Source organism: Bombyx mori, chromosome 22 (assembly GCF_030269925.1).
Source record: "Bombyx mori chromosome 22, ASM3026992v2".
NCBI lineage: Eukaryota > Metazoa > Arthropoda > Insecta > Lepidoptera > Bombycidae > Bombyx > Bombyx mori.
The window spans coordinates 6,056,617-6,079,689 of NC_085128.1; the positions used below are offsets into that span (position 1 = coordinate 6,056,617).

A 23,073-nucleotide genomic window follows, 5' to 3' on the forward strand; every position below is an offset into this window, starting at 1 on the left:
CTGGCGGGTACCAATTTTTCTAATGAAATACGTACTCAACAAATGTTCACGATTGACTTCCACGGTGAAGGAATAACATCGTGCAATAAAAATCAAACCCGCAAAATTATAATTTGCGTAATTACTGGTGGTAGGACCTCTTGTGAGTCCGCACGGGTAGGTACCACCGACCCGCCTGTTTCTGCCGTGAAACAGTAATGCGTTTCGGTTTGAAGGGTGGGGCAGCCGTTGTGACTATACTGAGACCTTAGAACTATATCTCAAGGTGTGTGGCGCATTTACGTTGTAGATGTCTATCGGCTCCAGTAACCACTTAACACCAGGTGGGCTGTGAGCTCGTCCACACATCTAAGCAATTAAAAAAAAAAGTAATAATATATTGAAGTAAGTAAAAGTATGAAACGACGGTTGACCTGATACTGATAAGGTAGCTGCAATAACGCAGAAATTAATTTTTAAGCCCACGTCTTTACGGATCCATCAGATCCAATAACTCTTGTATTAGATAACTTCAGCTCTAACACTAGGAGCAGGCTTAGGGACCCCGGTAACCGTAATCGTCGAACTCGGCAAAGAGCTCGACGTGCAACTTAACCCATGCATCAGTCCGCTGAGTACCTCGCCGGATCTTCCCAGCGGGTCGCGATTCCGATCCGGTAGTAGATTCATTCGCAAAGCAGACGCTTTTGAGTTGTTAGGTCTGCTTTGGAGGCACTCGGGCAGCTCTTAGCAAATCCTACTCGTCCTGGCTGAGCCTTTGCTCGACCACTTGTCCTGGTGAAACTAGTAAGGTCTCTGGGCCACCGTCTCTCATTCAATAAAAAACGACTAGGATTCAAGCTATTAGATAGAGCTGTTAAAACAATATTGTTGACTTCGACCTTATGTCTTATTTAACAGTTAACATATAGATCGCTGTTGTCTAGAACATTAACTTAACATTATCAAATCTTGTTTTTCTAAGAAAGGTTTTTAAGAAAGGAAAACCAAAAATTACGCCTCGTAAGGCACTGTAGAGTGTGGTTCCATGTAGTGTGAGTGAACTGTGCTGCAGTGGTCCGGTGGTATGATTTAAAGAAGATGACAGGACCATCTCCAATAATTACTTAAATTATTTATTCTCACTGCTACAAATGAGAGAAAATAAAGAACTGTGTAGACTAGAAAATGTTCTTTTTTAAAGCTGTAATTATTTCATAATTGTTTTCTGTTTCGCTATTAATATTAACGGTAACGTCACCTTATGCTTTAACTATACCCTAAAGTAATTATACCATACCATAAATACTACCTATACTATACTATATAATACTCTTTATATGTACCTATATTACTCGTGAAATTGTTATGTATTCCAATTTACAAAGAGGGACCGTTAGAAAATACAATAGAGTCTTCGTTCTCATATCTCTTGGAGGTGTGAGCAGCCAGCCTTGTTGTCCTATATTTAAAAAAATATATATATCCAAAGATATCTATATCTACATTTACTTTGATCTATATACAATCAAGTGAAACAGATAAGTTCGATGTTGGTGAATTTTGAAATGTTTGTTGGACGGGTGTGTCGCCACATGTGGGTGCAGTGTTACATAAACCTTAATAGATAGCAATTACCTAAAAAGCAGGCTTTCTAAGGCCCTAGAAATATAGAATTAGAGCAACAAGCGTGGGACTATTGGTTTTGAAATGTAATGATCGAACTAGTGATTGATTTCGGTCGAGATGCGATCAAGAACTTTATGTACAACGGCAGGTTGATTGAAAATATGGCTTCACTTACCCCTTTAATGAATTAAAGTACTTAATTCAAAAAGCAAGATAGTAAAGTTGAAAAATTGTGTTTGTTGTCCATAAAAGCAGTGACCGACATATTATAATTTAAAATGCGATTGTTAAAAACATTTAAATTGCAAAAATGTGCTAAATAAAGCACTGTTTTAGGATATTATCTTTAGATAGGTAAAAAACGGTCCCAAATAGAAAGTGAGAGACCTTTTTTAAAATAAAGCTGTTTAAAAAGTCTTGAACAATTTCGACACGAAGGAGGAAGCTACATTAACTGGAAAATGTACACTAGAATCAATTTAAGAATACGATATGCCTTAAAATTATTTCGTCTTTCCAAAATGACACCATTAAGCCTTCATTGCGTGATCTGACATTGTTTGCTAAAATTATTTGTATATTTCAATAGGTATTTACTTGATTGAATATCCGTTACATTTATATATAAGTACACTGCTTAGTAAGTCCACGAGCGTATGGGGATTAGAATCAAAATGGCTTAAAGCTTAGTTAGTACATTCATCGTGAATTGTCTGAAATGGTGGGGTTTTATATTTATAAAGGAACTGCTATGTGGTTTATGTGTACCTTATCGAGTTTGTGTTGTGAAGTGCACATTGATAACTAACATGCAGGTGAGTTTGATATTACGTTTAGTAAAAAATTTGGTAAACAAAAAATGTGAATCACAACTTTTTTTATTATAACGTACCTAAAATAATATGGAAATAATAAAATTAAATCTACCACCATTTTATATGTACACCACAACGATTCAAAATTCATACATTTTTTTTTGTTGCGTATGAATAATTTATTTTTAATTTCAATACAGTTTGTGAGGTAAATGCTTTTCAAAGTAATAATTTCATCTTGTTTATTTATTGAAACAACAAAATTTTAATATTCATAGCCCTGTCCCGAAAATAACAGAAAAATATGTATTTTTTAATCAGAATAAAATAAAGCACCGTTATTTAATAATGAATAGACAAAAAAATCCTTTCAGCTGATGTACTCACTAAATTAGCTGATTGTTAATAAGCTACCAAACTTAATTACGCGTGGTCAAAGCACATATAATATGATTTTCAAAAAAATACACATTTTTCAGTGTCCAGACCTCTGCCATAAGACGGTACAATATCTTGGTGCTCCACATAAAAAATAATACCTGTGTGCTTAGTGTGAAATTTTTAACTTCTCGATCGCGTAGAAGTAAATTGGAACAGCTTCCTTTCGTTTGCCGCTAGGGGCGCTGTTCCAACTCCATACAAATTTGAGTAACTTTTACGCGATCGAGAAGTTAAAAGACTCACATATTAAAAGACTCGAAGCACACTGGTGTAGAACTCCTCCTAATCCACTAACGGTGCTGTTAGGTACCTCAAGCACCGGTCATCGTTCTCGTCAAGGGCTCGACGAGTATATTATCCCACAGACACAGCCCACTGAGTTTCTCGCCGGATCTTCTCAGTGGGTCGCGTTTCCGATCCGACGGTAGATTCTGCGAAGCACGGCTCTTGCTAGGGTTCGTGATAGCAATGTCGTCAGGTTTTAGTCGTCACCTATTAGTTAAGGTTACCCGGAATAGTCTTTCAAGGCCACCAGCATAAGTAGGAAAAAAAGGTGTAGAGCCTGTTCGTTATGTGACAGTGGATACAAACATTAACATTGCCAATAGATGCTGATACTGTTGGCGTTTGTGGGCACTTCGTTAGCCGCCCCAATCGACTACTTCCATGGTGGGGTGTCATATGCATCACCGTATGCAGTGCACGCTCCTCTGACGGTCCACGCTGCTCCTGTGGCTGTCCACGCGGCTCCCCTGGTAGCACACACCCCAGTCGCGGTTCATACGGAAACTGTAGTAAGTTGAAACAAATAAATAATTACTTTAAACTATTATTTATTTTTCATTTTTTAGTTGAATATCATATTTTTCAATATTTTTTTTTAAATTGAATTTTCATCGGACCTTAATAAGTATACCAAATTTCGAGTTAATCCAACGTTTTGAAGGGGGTCAAAATCGTGTTCAAAGATTCCGTTACAAACATACATACGTCTGAAGCTAATAAAAGCGTATTAAAAAGGTGCATTTTTTTATATTGGAATGAATCATTATCTTGTTAGTAATTCGTTTTTAAAACACATTTCTTGAGCTTTTAAAGTTAATGAAGCAAATTCCGGAAGCTCCAGCTGTTTGGATTTGAACTGTAAACAGAATTTTAAATGATTTGAAGTAAAACTTCTGTCATTCCGTGAACGGGTTTGTTTATTTTAATCGGGCAAGTTATGCTCAATTTATGCTTTTGCTATTCTGTCCAATAAGCCTCTCTGTTATCTTAAATCAAAACACAGCAGTGGACTTTTTTAGTAATGCTGAAACATTATAATATTACAAACAATTTTAACTAGTTCTAAATACTCTAATAAAAACATTTTAAGTTTTATGATATAATAGGCACGAAATATTATACCTATTTTTAATTTCACATATTTGAAGCAATGCTCCGCGAAGGGCTCGGCGAGTAAATTAACCCACAGACACAGCTTCACACAGTTTCTCGCTGGATCTTCTCACTGAATCGCGTTTCCGATTCAGTGGTAGATTCTGCAAAGCTCTGCTCTTGCTAGGGTTAGTATTAGCAACGTCGTCAGGTTTGAGCCTTGTGAGCTCACCTACTTCTTAGTTTACGCAGACATAGCCTCACAAGGCTATCAGCTTAGGTAGGAAAAAAAAACACTTTTTTGTCCATAGTTTTTAAATTTTTTATTGCCCTGGTAGGCAGACGAGCGCACGGCCCACCTGATGGTGAGTGGTTACCGTCGCCCATGGACTTCAGCAATGCCAGGGGTAGAGCCAAGCCGCTACCTACCGCTCATAGTCTTCATTCTTTGTTCTTTGTTCATAGTTGCTAATAAACTGGGCCAGTTTTATTTTTTCAGTTACATTCTATATACTGTACAATTTATAATACCTTTGCAAATTTTAACATCGACTGACACCGTGTCTACAAAGTGTAAATTTTTAATCAATGCGATGTTCGCAATTGTATGCTATTTCTAATACCAAAAGGTTATTGTACTGTGTTAAGAATCAGAAAGCAAACAATGAATGAAGCTGATGTTTTCTTGAGCGTAAATTTCCTTTATATATTAATTTATCCTCAAATTTTTTTATTGCTTATATGCGTGGACGAGCTCACGGCCCACCTGGTGTTAAGTGGTTACCGGAGTCCATAGATATCTACAACGTCAATGCCGCCACCTACCTTGAGATATGAGTTCTAAGGTCTCAGTTTTAATGGCTGCCCTACCCTTCAAACCGAAACGCATTACTGCTTCGCGGCCGAAATAGGCAGGGGGTGGTGGTACCTACCCGTGCGGTCTCACAAGAGGTCCTACCACCAGTGAGTAAGTAAGTAAATTATCCTCAAAATGTCTCTTATATGAAAGCATGGTAAGGTCTTAAATTATTCGCTGTAGAAATGTTTGTGCCATCATAGAATAATCTTTTGCATAGTAACAAATAACTACCACATCATTATGGAAACAATAACCACTATGCGCACGTACTAGTACTAATAATCTTAATTTTTTTTCTCATTTATGTTAACCTTTTTTAAATTCATATTAAACTAGAGAATAAGTTTTAATTATTTTTTTACGTACATGGGTAACAGAGCTCAAGGCACAGTGGCCCAGTACAAAACGGTTTTCGGAGCTCACAGACCTCACAATGTGAATGCCACCACCACCCTTCACCTTCCCTTCACCTACAGAAATCAGTTGAAGTCTCAATCTTATCGTTAAAAGGTTGTCCCACCTTGCAAACCGCGCATCGCTCTGAAACTACATTGCGCTGCTTTGTCTAAGTCTCATCGGCATCATCTTAGGCCTTACATCTGAAAGTGCACAAGGTCCAAAATGTCTACATCTGCCTTAATATAATCTTGTGTGCTTGGAGTTTTTTTTATAGACACCGACTTGGCTGTGCCCCTGATATTGCTGACGTCCTTGAGCGACGACAATCGCTCACCATTAGGTGGCCCCTACGTTTGTCTGGCTATAAAGGCAAAAATAAATGTGGCCTAAAATGGCATAGCAATGTGGTGTCTGTAGACTGTACTAGTTCATTTTAATTTGCAGACAAGACCATGTGGCTCCTAGATACAACACAGTCGACGCCGCTGCTATATTCAGACAAGACACAGAAACCTCAATTGGATAGAAAACGTTTTCCCTATTTTTCAAACCAAAATGAATGATTAATTCATAGCAGAAATAAACCGACGCGCGGTGGTACATATCTCACAATGCTTTCTGTGACCAATGGATGCCAGTTTGTAGAATTCTGGTATAATATAATGGTTTAGCTCTATATTGTTAACGCTTCTACTCATTGTCCAGTGAATAATTTAACCACAGAACCAAATAACCATAGACACCCACAGAAAGAGATGAGGTGATGCCACTCTACGTTGACATCGCTTAGGCAAAATATGCTATATGAATATACATATATTTGCTTACAAATGTTATTTATTTTTGTAGAGCTATCCAAAGTACGCGTTCAACTACGGTGTCAAGGACCTTCACACCGGCGACATCAAGTCTCAGCAGGAGCAAAGGGACGGTGATGTCGTCAAAGGTCAGGCTTTGAATAAATCTAGTAGGCCAAATGTTAGATTGTGTAAACAATAATTAGACGTACGAACGTGAACAAATAGGTTATGTGATAAAAAAAAACAATCACCGTTTCCCTGAAAAGTTTTAGTGATACGTGACTCGCTTTTGCATTTTTACAAATTTAAGAAATTCATCTGTAAAGCGTATCGTTGTTGGGAGTAATTAATATACACTAAAGAGAATTTTTTAAGTTAATGCATAGATTTTATCGCGGGCCTTGAGAGTGGAATCGTGAAATTCCGTAACGAAAAAAACCTTCCACCCCTCACTACGCCCCTACTATGTAGCTCCGAGCTCGCGTTCAACATATTCACACGTTGCGCTTGTTTAGTGTTGAAAGTAAGAAGTTTAAACACCGATTTATGTACTATCAAAATATGTGATATAATTTCGTGGGTAACACAACGATAGCGCGATTCAGCTTTTGCGTCAAGCGCCATCTATCGGCGACAAACGGAATTGTAAAATAGAAAATTATATCACATTACAATGCGTTGGGCGTGCCATTTTCTATTGCTTAATCGAAGAATTTTATTACTACTCCTACTACTCATTCAGTGATTGGAGTGGCATTAAAAATAAACTAGCTAAACCGTTGATTCTGGGCGAATGAGAGTTAGAACTAGCATCCAAAGCGCGTCTCTATCCCATGTAGCGCCCTCTAGTGAGTGCGCTGTCAAAATGGAATACTCACAATGTAGCAGATTCATTGAAAGTTAGCCCAGTGAGTTTCTCGTCGGATCTTATTTTATTGTTGTTTTAATATTAAATTATTATTGTCGATTTATAATTGCATAAGTTGATAAAATGCTATGCAATAGCTGTACTGCGGCAGTCTCCGAGTGCAACACGTCTTTTTTTTGTTAAATATTGATAGTGTTCTTAAAATGATAATAGTTCTTATTGCATTGTCTGTTATAATAAATGAAAAATAAACAACTTAAAATTCTCATACATCCTATAGCCCCGGCTAGGATTGTTTCGTATTGTGAGTACAAGTAACGCACAAGGAGGTGAATGATACTAACAGAGATACTGATACTGACTGAGACTTGTATCCGTAAAATATTCAGGGTCTTTAACCACTAGATAAACGAAGCAATTGCCCCACGAGAAGATTTATATCAATATTAGTAAATATTTATATGCGCCTTGAGTTGCGTTAATGTAGAAAATAAATTACATCCCAAGGGAATAGTACTTTTTTTCAGGATGAAATGTATTTTATGTCCTTTTCTGTGTGCTTAGTGCGAGTTTTTTAACGTTCTCGCTAGCGTAAAAGTACTATTGAAGACGCGTATGCAAAATTTCACGTTGATCGATTTGATAGTAAAATATAATATGTGATAGCTTAAAAACAAATTAATTTTCGCATTGAAATTATTAGTATTGATCGTATTAATATTTATAGCATTTCATTTCCAGGCAGTTATTCACTAGTGGAACCGGACGGCACGACCCGCACAGTGCACTATACAGCCGATGACCACACCGGATTCAACGCTGTTGTACAGAAATCGGGACATGCTGCACATCCGGTAAGTTTAGGGTTGTCATTTAATTTGCTATCGTAAACTAAAAAATCATTTAGAAGGTTTTGATTTGTATTTGAAAATACATAGAAGAGTAGATTGAAACACGTATAAATACATAGAAGATGATGTCATTATAAGTCTAATTTAATGAAAATACTTAGGATACAACTTTGAATTAATATTCAATAAATTCATTTGAAATTTTTTAATAAGAAAGAGGTAGAGAACAAAATATAAATTTAGTCAAAAATTAAGTAATCGGCAATTTTTTTTAATTCAAAATATTATATAGGTCAAATACGCATGCTCAACCCTCTTGAGTTACTATTACTTTTTACTTACTGTTCATACTGGTCATACTGAGTTACTGTGGCTGTTAGTAATTATTGCCATTACATTAGTTATTTATGTGGTAGTAGGTAGTATTCAGTAGTATTACCTCATTTTAATCTTCTCCCATTTTCTTTTTTGAGTATTTGTAGGACTTGTTTTGTACTATCCGGTCTATTACAGCCGTGAAGCAAACATACGTCCTGTTTTAAAGAGTTTCATTACCCTTATTGCAAATGATTCAAAACTTTGATCACAAACCTTATTTCTTATTGCTGAGAAGACCTTGAGCATATCTTCGCATCCACGAGAATAAAAAAATAATATTAATTATTAACTAAGCGCAGCCCTACGTAAGCGTCACAGTAAGTTTAATTCATCTCTGTATAGTGCGCACTGAGCGTCGTTGCAACAAACATTACACAATCTTACGAGTTTTATCTTTATCTATAGAAGTTTTTCATTTTTAACAAGCTACAGAGAAGCGTGTTTAGTTTTAAGTGCTCTTTCCGAATGGACCTAACTTACATAGTTTGTTTGCGAAAACGAATACAAGTAAATTAATCTAATGAATCCAGTTATAAAGACATTGATGCTTGTGATTTTGATTAATAATTTCCTACATAATACTCACGGGATGTCTTCTTATTACTTAAACACAAAAATTGTCTGGATTGATTTAAGTATTGCGATATAAAATATTATGATTTATTTATATTATATTCACGAAGCTATCTTTATATATTTATTTCTTCTGTGCGTGTGTTTGTCACTGAACTCCTCCTAAACGGCTGGACCGATTTGAATGATTTTTTTGGTATGCGTTTGGGTGGCACCCTGGATGGTTTAGATTCACAAATCAGCCCGGTAGATGCCGCTGCAGTCGGTATATAGTAATTTTTTATCTTTCCTAGAAATAATTTATATGAAAAAACAACGTTTGCCGGGTCAGCTAGTTGCCATATAAAATACAATGATTTATTTATAACATATTGATGAACTTATTTAATTTCGTTATCACGTATTCAATCTATACTAATATTATATTATATTATAAAGATTATAAAGAGGGAAGATTTGTTTGTTTGTTTCGAATAGGCTCCGAAACTACTGGACCGATTTGAAAAATTCTTTTTCCATTAGAAGCCGACATTGTCCCTGATGAACATAGGCTACTTTTTTTTATTTTTTTATTATTTTATTTTTTGGTTTCATGTGTGTTTTAATGTTTCCGAAGCGAAGCGAGGGCGGTTCGCTAGTTATCAATATAATTATTTAGGGTATTAATAGCGAGAAAACAAAACGGTACAGACAAACTCACTGACTTACTCATTATTATCGTAATTATCGTGTGTCATTTAAATGCTGGTACTAAATTCTGATGCCAGAGATAAGTAATTTAGAAACGTCATTTCTTCGTGTTTACTTAAAGCTTAAGCTTGCGTAAAAACAAACAGCGCGGTTCCTTATATGGAGCTTAAGTTAACGATTATCGCCTATAAAATAAATGTAGCAGTTTATAAGAGGAACATAAATAATTTACCGCTTACCCTTACCTGTAGAAGAAGATATTAGAATATTATGCATTGAAAATGCAAGATATTAGTTCGTTTTTGGCCGTCTCTCCGGAATTTATGCTAAGAGAAATATATTAATCTAGTTAGTAAATTATAATAACTAACTGTAATAATACCAAGTTGACCATAGAGTTAATGGCGTCAATTTGTTTTCGCAATAGAAAGCTTTGTTCAACTTCTTTATTGTTATCGGTCGAGTAATCATAGCCTTGAACCATTAAATAGGCACTGCACTTTTATCAATTTCAGAGAAAAATATCTAAATCTTGACAGTTAATCTTTCGAAACATATGATTTCGTAACATTGGCATACAATTATGTATTATTTTTCTAGCTTTAATTTAGGGAATTGCGGGGCAGCCGTTGTATCTATACTGAGACCTTAGAACTCTTATCGCAAGGAGGGCGGCCGCATTTACGTTGTAGATATCTATGGGCCCCGATAACCACTTAACACTAGATGGGCCGTGAGTTCGTCCACCCATCTATAAAATCAATAATAATAATTAAAAAAAAATACATGTGTGCAATTCACACGTGGTAGAAGTGAAACCTTCCAAAATTAAAATACAATTATCCTAAACGTCTTAAGTATATGTAAAATTTTGTCATTAGTAAATAATTGTAAGGTAGCGCCCTCTGTGAATTGATATTTTAATTTCACGTATAATCCTAAATTAAAATTCACTACAAGAGCTTTCATACACACGTTAGTATTAAAAAATCTCACAGATGGCGCTGTATTAAATAGTATGTATATTTCTGTCTCATTCTTTGCTGGCTTCATCCTACACATTTTTGTATTTGTGTCTCTTACCTGTCGTTTTTTCCGTTGCATCCGGTTTGAAATCACAACGTTTTTAAAGAAGTTTTCACTTCAAAAAATGATTAATGTATTTGATTTATTTGTTTTTAGGTCGTCGCTCATGTAGCACCTGTAGCCCATGTCGCAGCTGCTCCGGCATACACAATCCCACACTACGGCTTCCACTAAACAACTTGAATACTACAAATCTGCTTACCATCGAATATTCTTAGGGCTGGAATCTATCAATGTATCAACTAGTTCGAACTTTGGTCATTAACCACATGTTTGTACAAGTCAGAATAAATACAGGCTAGTTCTAGTCTTTAACTCTAGCAATAACTGTTAGTTGTAAAACTTAAAGTAAAAGACTACGGTCTAAATTAAATAGGAACATATTATATTACGTAGAACATATATAGACGTTTATTAAGCATCTTAAAAGTACAAGTTTCTTATATTTTTCTGTTACATATTGTATTCAGATTGCGAAATGTATTTTTTTTTTATTTGCAGGGATTATGATCTCAGCGTTTGTATCATTGAATTGGTTTAAAATATTATGTTATATTTGTAAGCGAAATAAATAAACTATATTTAATATATGAAGTTTAATGAGAAATCGTTTTTATTACTTAACAACAAAAACAATTGAATTATTTTTACATCGAGAGACTAGTATAAATGGATTTCAGTCACCTCACTAGGTATACAGTTCTATTATAAAACGGTCTTAGCTCTATTATAAAACGGCCACCCTATGGAGAGCCTCCGCCACCGAGGATAGCCTCCAACTGTAAACCCCATTACTGCTTCGCGGTAGAAAGGCACCGGGTGTAATTATCCTTTAGGCCAAGACGATTTCAAAATAAAAAAGAATTTATTATTTAGAAAGAGTAATTACTACTATTATTTTAAAATACTAATATCCTTTCTAGTATACCTAGTGAGGTGACTGAAATTCATTTGTACATCGAAAGACTAGTACTAGTAGCCAAAGGATAATTACACCCGGTGCCTTCGTATCGAGTGATGCAACTGTAGCGGTGTTCAATATCGCAGGCAGGTAAAAAAAAAAAGAAATATGGACCTAATTAACGTTCAACATTGACTTCGACGACAGCACCCTGCCCCTTTCTATCGCGAATCAGTAATGGGGTTTATAGTTCGAGGCTATCCTCGGTGGTGGCAGGCTCTCCATAGGGTGGCCATTTTATAATAGAGCTGAGACTCTTGTCTCAAAGTGTTGTCTCAAGTTTCATTTTCGATGTTGATGTACCACGTAACCACTTAATATCAACTGGACCGTGAGCTTGCTCACCCATCTAAGAAATAGAGAAATGGCGTACGATATTAAAACAATATGTCCTAGTCTAGACCTAGTTTATCTATTTTCAAAGGTAAGGATAATAGTATAATGACTATGCTGCATAGCGCAATTAATTATTATTTTGTAAATTCATTAACTGTGTGTTTTTCTAACAAACTACAACCTGAAGTTCTATGCCATTTTTTTCTAATGTTAAGCAAATGTGTCTATTTGTATTGCTGTGAAATCCATGGACTACAAAGCTGACTATGCCGTTATGGAAGACAAATTATGGCGATATTTTATAAAAACAAAATACCGCGTTATGTATTAAAAAAAGAAGAATTACTGAGTTTGGATATTCGCAATAAATTACAAATTTAGATGACGTAATTTTTATGTGTGTTTAGTTTCAATGACGTTCATCTTCAAAAATTGGGTTTTAAAAGTAATTAATTATTCTAAAGGGATTTGCTTCAAAATTGTTAGTAAGTTACTTAAAAAAATCAAGATTTACTTAAACAAAATGTTTTTTTCCTTTTCCAAAAGCCAGCATGGTGACTAACCAGAATAGATTCATCTTTGCGATCACTTTAGTTATTGTTATTGCTGTTGTTTTTTTTTAAATATATATAAATATTCAGTAAGCCAATAAACACATTTTAGTATTATAGCAAATAGAAATATAATATTATATGATTTTTTTAATCCTGGCTATCCTTGTGTCAGTTAAAGTTCAAGTAAATCGAATTCTGTATTTGGGAATGACGAGTTTTCAATCAAATTTGATTTATAAAATTGAAGGTCAATAAACTTATAAATTATGATCGGCACTCCGTTGATAGGTCTATAAAAGTATTTATATCTATCCCATAAAAGTTTAATAAAGAGGAAGATATAAAAACCTACGACAAACTGAAAATGGCAATAACGGTATAATGTCTGACGCACACTTTAAAATTATGTGTTTCGAAGATAAACTGTACTTTGAAGAAAATACTTTGTTCGTTCGTCTGACATTAATTTTATAATTAGATTTGCTATGAATAATTGATACATATACTTTATATTTTATATAAGCAGTATTGATTAAGACAATACAAGCAATGTCATGAAAAAATAGAGCATTCTGATGTTATTTGTTATTTGAAGGAAGCACTTTGATCAACGATATAAATGTTTGTTTTTCTTATGCCCGAAATATTGGCGATGAGAAATATGGGCTTGCACAGTTAAAAAGAGGAAAACGCGACAAAAATATAAATTAAAATTAAAATGATCAGCAAACAAGTCAGAGCTCGTCGTATCGTATTAATTACTTAGTAGTTAAGTAAATGATATTAAGTAAAAGTGCACCTGACAGGAATGCCAGTCTTAAAGATGAACCTGTTATAAAAAAAGACGTGTGGTGTCGTAGGACACCGGATAGGAACGAAGTTCCTTGTTATAAAAATATTAATTTAAAGTTCTATTCGAGGTATAAAGAAAACTTATTGTGGTACACTTCATTCACGGTTGTTTGTTTGTAAGAGTTAGTGTATTGCGCAAACGAACGCTCTGAGATCGTGGTCAATGAATGATAAAAAGATATGTAATTTTTTGTACGTTATTACAAAGTTAAGTCGTACACTGTGTGCATTACTAATAAAAATCTTACGTTACGGACGTTTTTTCCCGGTTAGGGTATCCTTCCGCATCATCCCATAAGGAACTTCGTTCCAAAAATATATAAATAACTCTAGTTTGTAACAAATCTCTTTCGATCGTGCTTAAAGCTAATCGTGTAAAAGACACAATGCGACTTAGTCATGTCCAAACGTACTTTAATCAAATTGCGTCTATTACTAAAAATATCTATTCTAATGATACTAATGATTCTATCACGGAGTTGTTTAAAAAAGTACAGGTGACAGACCAAATTACAAAAACATAGCATTTCAGAAGAGGAGGAGAGCAGCGACGGTAGAGCAAACGACGAGACGAGAGGTAGAATGGAAGACACGAAAACAGTCGAGTACTCATTATGGTTGGATTTACAGAGAGGGGAAAAATGTATATATAGGTGGATTAGATGAAAACTAATCTGTCATGAAAATGTAAACATTGAGATGACCTTTAAGAGAAACATCGGCATAACAATAAACAAGAAACGGCAACTAATGTTATTCGTCAACAAAAAAAACTTTTTTCTTTGAACTAGTTCGTAAATTTATGCAATTAAATGAATTAATTTATTATAAATTTATTTATTTATAAATGAATTAATTTGTTACTGGTGGTAGGACCTCTTGTGAGTCCGCACGGGTAGGTACCACCACCCCGCCTATTTCTGCCGTGAAGCAGTAATGCGTTTCGGTTTGAAGGGTGGGGTAGCCGTTGTAACTATACTGAGACCTTAGAACTTATATCTCAAGGTGGGTGGCGCATTTACGTTGTAGATGTCTATGGGCTCCAGTAACCACTTAATACCAGGTGCGCTGTGAGATCGTCCCCATCTAAGCAATAAAAAAAAAAATTAAATGTTTTTAAGAAGAATTTGATTATCTTTCATCAAATTTCTTTTTTTATATATTTTTCACATTTATGTTTCGTTCGAATAATCTTCAAAAATTTCATTGGCCATTTTTCATTAATATTAATAAGTAAAATAATATATGAGTGTATTGACTAGGATAAGTAAGTTGTGATCTTGCAGCATTTCATCTCGAGCAGTTCTTGCTTGACAGCTTTAAGATTTCACTGAGTACATTCATTATTTGAGAGCGGTTCAAGTCCATGTTGCACACGATTTTAGGCCGTTTGCTTTATGGATTAGAATTGAATTTTTCAAGTCGTAATATTACTGCAAGTGGTTGAACATTGAAATGATAGCGTAAAGCATATTTTCAATCTTTGAATTTAGTCCTTAAGATCCAGTTTATGAACGCACAATTGTAGAGGAGTACTGTGAATTAATATTTGCAAATAAAATAACAAAACAGAACCTCCGAGCATTCGCGACAAAAGTTAGTGTCTTAATTAAACAGAACGAGTTAAGTACATTAACCTATAGGTAAATACATATAATGGTGTCCATAGAGCTTTCTTTGTCGCGTTCAGTTCCTTACTTGACAGTATGACATCAGTGCAAACGGATATGGGCGAAATTGCCTTCACCCACAAACTGTTTTGTTTTTTGCCGACGAAAAACATACTAAAAGTAGAGGACTGATACGAGGATCTCGCATGTGGATCGCGACCGTCATCTTGTATGTACGAGGTTTTGTTTTCTCTTTCGAAAGAGCACAAAAGAAACAAAATTGAATAGAGTTATTACAAAATGAGAGTCTATATCGGGGTAAGTAATTTCACTATTATTATTTTTTGTACTAAATCGGTCACTATATTTTTTTGTTAAACATTAATGACCAAAAGGGCTGAAAATTATCATTTAATTAAAATCAAATGGATTGACCGTTGGAAATAAGAGTTATTTAGTCTTAATTAAAACTACTATGACAGTTAAGCTTCGTGTTTATTAATTAGTCACTGACGTTCTGTCATCCGAGACGACGAAAACTGTAAAGTATAAGTAACGTCTTAAATAATAAAAAGAAAATAATACACGTGAGATTAATCCGTGAAAGGAGTTTTAATTATGTCTACAACTCGCGAAAGTCGAAGAAGATACTTTAGTGAGTTATTGGTTGTTTGATGATATTTTTAATGAGAACATTAGATAAATACACCGACGACAGTGTAATAAAGTATCTGAAGAGAAAACGACGGATAACGTAAAATGAGACATATTTTATTTCATTATTTTCATATCTAAAACCATAATTACTTTTATGGTTTCATTTCGCATTTTGTAACCAAGGATGAACAGAAGCGTACACGCGAAAAACAATGAAAATACCATAAAAATATACCTATAGTCTAGTCAATATTAATTTGTATAGCTCAGCTAGTTTTATGTATATTTTTTTGATATAACATACTTTTACAACTTACAACTTATACTTTTTAGTTTTGCGTCGCATTGTCTTGGCTGAGTCAAGCTTCGTCTGCACCAAGGAAGCCTAGGCTCACTGTAGCAGAAGATGACATGCCAATATATTATGTTAGAAATGTAAATGGTGAGCCTTTTAATGTATAATAAATTATGTGATTACTAATGACTTAATGGAAGTGAGAGCGCAGTATGCATTATAAAACTAAAGCTTTTTTCATTTAAAAGGAATATTAATCGGCATTAAAGTTTGAAGTAAATGGAGTGAAAAATCGATGGCTTATTTTTGTACACATAGTAGTTGAGAAACAACGTCGCCTTAAAATTAATGTAGAGTTGAATTATAATATATTTTAATAAACTACTTGATGCTACTTTGTATAGAAAATAGTTCATTTTAATATCTACGTGTAAAGCTAAACATGAACATTTCATAGAAGTAATTCGACGCACATTTTCTGAATAGCAATGTTCGTTTCAATAAATTAATCTTTGCTGTAGTAAGCGTTAGGAGCCATAATACGTAAAACATAACTTGGTTCTTTAAAAAAAACATTTCATTCTTTTTTTTGCAATAACAGGTAATCCAGGAACATATTCATTTGGTTACGATATTTTGGATCCGAATACCGGGAATTCACAGTACCGTAATGAAGAAAGATATCCTAATGGGACTGTTACGGGAAGCTACGGTTATGTTGATGCTGCTGGAAAACCACAAAGGTTCAGATACGTGGCTGACGAAAAAGGTTATAGGTAAGGAAAAAAAAACTAAACAAAGAAATAGTAAGTTGGGCTGCAAATTGCTTTTATTGTTCCTTAGTCCTTCAGTCCGGATCAAATTAAGATTGAATCGTGCAATTCATTCAGGCGCTTTTCAATATTGCATCTGTCTAGGTTTGTTGTTGCGCACGTCAGGTTTTAGTTCTAACAACAAAGTAAAAACTAATTGCGAACAACGCAGTCGTCGTGGCCTAAAGGATAAGACGTTCGGTGCATTCGTATGTAGCGATGCATCAGTGTTCGAATCTCGCCGGCAGGTACCAATTTTTCCAATGAAATTCGTACTTAACAAATGTTGAAGATTGATTTCCACGGTGAAGGAAGATGGGTGGACGAGCTCCCAACCCACGGGCTGTTAAATGGTTATCGGCCCACAGATATGCCGTCACCCACGTAGAGACATGAGTTGTAAGATCTCACTTTTAACAGTACAACGGCTGCCCCGCCCTTCAAACCGAGACGCATTACTGTTTCATGGCAGAAATAGGCAACAGTGTAGAGTTTCCTAAATGGAAAAGTAAACTGGTAAAATATATTCTTTTTAATTACTGTTTTAGACTTGCTAGCATTACAGTGAGTGGTTATCGTCGTTAATGGACGTCAGCGATATCAGAGATATAGTTAAACTACTGCCTAAAAATTTTCATATTCAAGTATCTACATAGCAGTCATGTATTTGTTTCTTAAGGATTTTTCAAGAGATTAGTCATTTGCCGCTAGTCCAGGCTCAGACACCTCCGGTTAGGATGCCAGGTGACTCTGCTACGGAATCGTCCATAACTTGGTCGAGGCCTAAAAAGAAAAACAAGAGGAAGCCAGTTGCTGAGATGATGAAATCAGAAGAAAATATTAATATTAATTCTCTAAGGCAACCCAGTTTTTATGCTACTTAGTGATTTATTGTTTGTAATTTAATTTATTAATAAAATAAATGCATTGAAACTTCTTTGAAATGACGTTCTTTTTACTCAAACAACTTCTTTTGACAGCACCTACGAGTAGTAACATATAAAAGTGATTATTTATAGAAATTGAAGTCGTCTTTAAGCAATGCAGTCAATTGACTTAGTAATATTATTGTTTAATATATTTAGTGTGGTTTCATGTAAGTCTGAAAGTTAAATTTAATGTCTCATTGTATGCCCTTCGTCTTTTTTCAAAAAACAATCTTCGTAATAAAAGTTAGAGTCCAGTTTGTTCAGAGAGCCGCTGTAATACTATTTAATGTTTAGACTATGCCTTGAACACATGCGGCATATACATTTTTTTCTAAATAAATACATACTATAAAGTTTTATGAATAATCACAATGAAAGATAATGCCTTTAATCTAATCCTCATTTTTTTGGTAGTGGGCCTTTTTGTGAATCCAAGGTACATCCCATTTTGTCTGTGTCTGCCACGAAATAGTCTTGTGCTCCAGTTTATAGGTCGAGATGAGGTTTTTATTATACTTAAAAGAAAAAAAGGAAAATGGCATGGTTCAAAAGCTAATGCAATCGATTTTGCAGAAGCTTTACTTTTTTTAATTATATTGTTCAATTATATTGTTTTTAAATACTCGTACGTAGGTTTACCGACAGTCCAAAGTGGATCAGAAACGAAACCAGAGTTCAAAGACGAAAAACGTTATCCAAATGGGACAGTTATTGGGACGTACACTTACATTGATAAAGAAGGAACGCCTGTCCATGTCCAATATTATGCAGACAACAATAGTTACGGGTATAGAAGTTTTTTTATTTAACAAAATATACGTTGCTGGGCCCATTACCAATCTGTACAGGTAAGTAGGAGTATCCTGCCAATTTCTGACGCGAACCAATCAAGCATTCCAGTTGGAGAGCCATTACACAAGACCCATAGTATTCGTATTGTGAAGTTCACGGGCTAAATACCAGCAAATCTAACACATATATTAAAAGGACTCGAATGGTACCACTCGGGCGTTGATTTATGAGATTATATAAAACTCTTTCACGCAAGTAGCGATGACCGTATAGAGTTAAACCGTACGAATCACGCGCGATTATATAGAGGAGCATCATACTCTTACATATCGAGGCGTCAGTGTGCCGCATCGCGCTGACGGGACACCAGCCGATCGTCATCGCATCCGTTTATCTCCCTCCTGACAAACCCCTCCTGAGCAGTGACCTCGAGACACTGCTCGGTATGGGGGACGCGGTCATTCTGGCAGGCGATCTAAATTGCCACCACACTAGGTGGAACTGCCATCGCACGAATGTGAACGGTAGGCGTCTCGACGCGTTCATAGACGACCTCACATTCGAGATATTCAACCCTCCGACCCCCACGTGCTATCCGTACAACGCCGCGCGTCGTCCGAGCACAATAGATCTGGCACTGCTGAGGAACGTAACTCTGCGCTTGCGCTCCATCGAGGCAATGTCAGAACTCGACTCAGACCACCGACCTGTCGTCATGCAGCTCGGTCGCCCACTCAACCGCGAACCAGATACGAGGACCATGGTGGATTGGAAGAAGCTGGGCACGTGCTTAGCTGACACCGCTCCACCAATCCTCCCTTGCGGCCCGGATTCAACTCCATCCCCCGAGGACACCGTCGAATCCATAAACATCTTCACTGATCACGTCTCGACGGCGATCACAAGATCTTCAAAGCAAGTCGATGTGGAGGACTGCTTCCACCGCATCAGACTTTCCCCCGATCTTAGGGACCTCGTAAGAGTTAGAAACGCGGCAATCCGGGCCTACGATCGATATCCCACGGATTCAAACCGGACTCGGATGCGTCGCTTACAGCGGGAGGTCAAATCCCGCTTGAGCGACGCCCGAAACGAAAACTGGGATAGTTATTTAAAAGAACTCGCGCCCACTCACCAAGCATACTGGCGACTAGCTAGGACCCTCAAGTCCGAAACTATCGTCACTATGCCGCCTCTCGTACGCCCCTCAGGCCAACCACCGGCTTACGATGACGATGACAAGGCAGAGTTGCTGGCCGATGCACTGCAAGAGCAGTGCACCACCAGCACTCAACACGCGGACCCCGAACACACCGAGTTCGTCGACAGGGAGGTCGAGCGCAGAGCTTCCCTGCCGCCTTCGGACGCGTTACCCCCCATTACCACTTCCGAGGTTAAGGAGGCGATCGATAGCCTACAACCACGGAAAGCTCCCGGCTCCGACGGCATCCGCAACCGCGCGCTCAAATTGTTACCAGCCCAACTGATAACGATGTTGGCCACCATACTAAATGCTGCTATGACGAACTGCATCTTTCCCGCGGCGTGGAAAGAAGCGGACGTTATCGGCATACACAAGCCGGGCAAACCGAAGAACGAAACTGCGAGTTACCGCCCCATCAGTCTCCTCCCGGCGATAGGCAAACTATACGAACGGCTCCTTCGTAAACGCCTCTGGGACTTCGTATCCCAGCAAACAAAATTCTGATAGACGAGCAGTTTGGATTCCGCGCCAGACACTCGTGCGTCCATCAAGTGCACCGCCTCACGGAGCACATCTTACTAGGGCTGAACAGGCGGAAACCCATTCCGACAGGAGCCCTCTTCTTCGATATAGCGAAGGCGTTCGACAAAGTCTGGCACAACGGTTTGATATACAAACTATAACATGGGAGTGCCAGACAGACTCGTGCTCATCATACGAGACTACTTGTCGAGTCGAGGGAACGCGTTCCCGGCCCCGTCACGTCACAGCCGGAGTCCCGCAAGGCTCCGCCCTCTCCCCGTTACTATTTAGTTTGTATATCAACGATATACCCCGGTCTCCGGAGACCCATCTGGCGCTCTTCGCCGATGACACCGCCATCTACTACTCGTGTAGGAAGAAGGCGTTGCTTCATCGACGACTTCAGACCGCAGCTACCACCATGGGACAGTGGTTCCGGAAGTGGCGCATCGACATCAACCCCACGAAAAGCACAGCGGTGCTCTTCAAAAGGGGTCGCCCTCCGAACACCACGCTGAGCATCCCCCTCCCGACTAGGCGCGTCAACACCTCCGCTCCCGCCGTTCGCCCAATCACGATGTTCGACCAGCCCATACCGTGGGCTGCGAAGGTCAAATATTTAGGCGTCACCCTCGACAGTAGGATGACATTCCGCCCTCACATCAAGACGGTACGCGACCGTGCCGCCTTCATTCTAGGACGTCTCTACCCGATGATATGTAGGCGAAGTAAAATGTCCCTTAGAAATAAGGTGACACTCTACAAAACTTGCATACGCCCCGTCATGACCTATGCAAGTGTAGTGTTCGCTCACGCGGCCCGCACTCACTTAAAGTCATTCCAAATCATTCAATCCCGTTTTTGCAGGATAGCCGTCGGAGCCCCGTGGTTCGTCAGGAACGTCGACCTCCATGACGACCTGGACTTAGAGTCCACCAGTAAGTATATGCAGTCGGCGTCAATGCGCCACTTCGATAAAGCGGCACGACACGAGAACCCTCTCATCGTGGCCGCCGGTAACTACATTCCCGATCCTGCGGACAGAATGGAAAGCAGTCGACGTCGCCCAAAACACGTCATCTCGGATCCTCCCGATCCACTAACGGTGCTTCTAGGTACTTCAAGCACCGGTCACCGTTCTCGTCGAACCCGTCGCTTGCGACGAAGGGCTCGACGAGTAAATTAACTCTCAGACACAGCCCACTGAGTTTCTCGCCGGATCTTCTCAGTGGGTCGCGTTTCCGATCCGGTGGTAGATTCTGCGAAGCACGACTCTTGCTAGGGTTCGTGTTAGCAACGTCATCAGGTTTGAGCCCCGTGAGCTCACCTACAAAAGTTAGGGTTACGCTGACATAGCCTCTCAAGGCTCTCAGCTTAGGTAGGAAAAAAAAAAAAAAAAAAAGAGCATCATAAAGTTTATTTTTAAATTAAATGTGTTTTATTTTTCATTAAAGGGTCGAATTAAAAAGTGTGAAAGTGTATAATGAAGCTGAACCGAAAGATTTCGATCTGTTTGCGAAAACAATGGAAACTCCTCTTAAAGTTGCTTCGGATCTTTTAAAGTACGACTTTGACAGAGTCCATGACGTTTATCGATCAAAACAAAATGAAATTGATAAGATTGATAATAATTTAAAGTCCGATAAAAAAAAAGGCGATTACGAAGTTTTGTATAATAATGGATACAATTCGTTAAAAAATAATGCTAAAAATAAAATAAAAATTTATTCTGGAAAAGAAAAAAGGAAAACTCGAAATATTCGAGATGATTATGACAAATCACTTTTTTGTTATAAATGATTTTACTATGATATTTCTTTTACTTTATTTGTGAATATTAACTATGTATTGGAATATAATTTTAGTTGGGTACTTGTTTTTTTTATCAAAACGGAATTTTTGTTTCCGATTATTATTGCTAACTTTTTTTTAATTTTTGTGTTAAGAAAATATTATCATTGATGCTTATTACGGATATTACATAGACGTATGTACGTTTGTATAAGGGTTTATAAACTGACATGTAGGTAATCGTAAAAAGGAAAGTATCACAACAAGTGGATACCGGAATGCAGGATCGGTTTGTGGCAGAAATTGGTGGGATGGTGAGATGGATGGCTACCTTAATATCAGAATTTATGCAAACATATTTTGTTATTTGCTTTGTGTTTCACGAAAATATTCCGTCGTTAAGGATTTTTTTCTTGGATGACTTGTTAGTAAATAAAATATCGTAACAAATTATATATTTAAAAAAAAAAATGGGTCTGAGGATTTGAACCATGGCAAAATCGCATCACTAGATAGGAGTAGCCGTGAACCTAAGCTACTAATTCGCAAATACTTTTGACGATATACTGTCTTAACTAATTTTGCATTTATTGATTTGGTTTTATTTCCTTTGCCTTGGATACTTTAATTCCTTTATCGTGGAGGTCGTTTTGTTTTGTTTGTATGTTTACTTAAAAATATAGTGCAAAAGAAGAATTTTTAATGATCTTATTTCAATGTTAGTATACACTTGAAAGGAAAGGAACATAATTTAACGTTAAATATCTTTAAGCAATGTAGACGAGGCATGTCGGTATTTCTTTGCATATCCGATGTATGACGAAACTCGAACGCCTGATGAATAGTGAATGAATCGATCTAAATCCAATTCAATCGTTTTTGTTACCGCACTAGATAGATCCCTTTGTGTTTTTAGTGACGAGATTTGTAACACGAATCGGACGACTCGTAAATACTGAGCGAATGAAAATGGTAGTTAGATATAATTCTTCATCTTTTTTTAATTTAAAAAA

General features: G+C 37.0%; 2 protein-coding genes across 6 annotated transcripts; both read left to right on the forward strand.

Moving 5' to 3' along the window:
* The first annotated feature begins 2,376 nt into the window (after positions 1-2,376).
* CPR129 (cuticular protein RR-2 motif 129) lies at positions 2,377-11,352 on the forward strand. Of its 2 annotated transcripts, XM_012695239.4 has the most exons (5): positions 2,377-2,423; positions 3,473-3,658; positions 6,349-6,445; positions 7,909-8,021; positions 10,842-11,352. In XM_012695239.4, exons 1-5 carry the CDS (start codon positions 2,418-2,420, stop codon positions 10,917-10,919), a joined length of 480 nt encoding a protein of 159 aa, XP_012550693.1. In that variant the 5' UTR covers positions 2,377-2,417; the 3' UTR covers positions 10,920-11,352. The 2 variants fall into 2 exon arrangements, with proteins under 2 accessions (XP_012550693.1, NP_001166641.1); NM_001173170.1 differs by lacking the exon at positions 2,377-2,423 and having other exon boundaries at positions 10,842-10,919.
* A 3,768-nt stretch (positions 11,353-15,120) lies between these two features.
* CPR147 (cuticular protein RR-3 motif 147) lies at positions 15,121-22,141 on the forward strand. Of its 4 annotated transcripts, XM_062674806.1 has the most exons (6): positions 15,121-15,376; positions 16,049-16,157; positions 16,612-16,786; positions 17,502-17,918; positions 18,385-18,599; positions 21,724-22,141. In XM_062674806.1, exons 1-4 carry the CDS (start codon positions 15,359-15,361, stop codon positions 17,704-17,706), a joined length of 507 nt encoding a protein of 168 aa, XP_062530790.1. In that variant the 5' UTR covers positions 15,121-15,358; the 3' UTR covers positions 17,707-17,918; positions 18,385-18,599; positions 21,724-22,141.
* Positions 22,142-23,073: the final 932 nt, after the last annotated feature.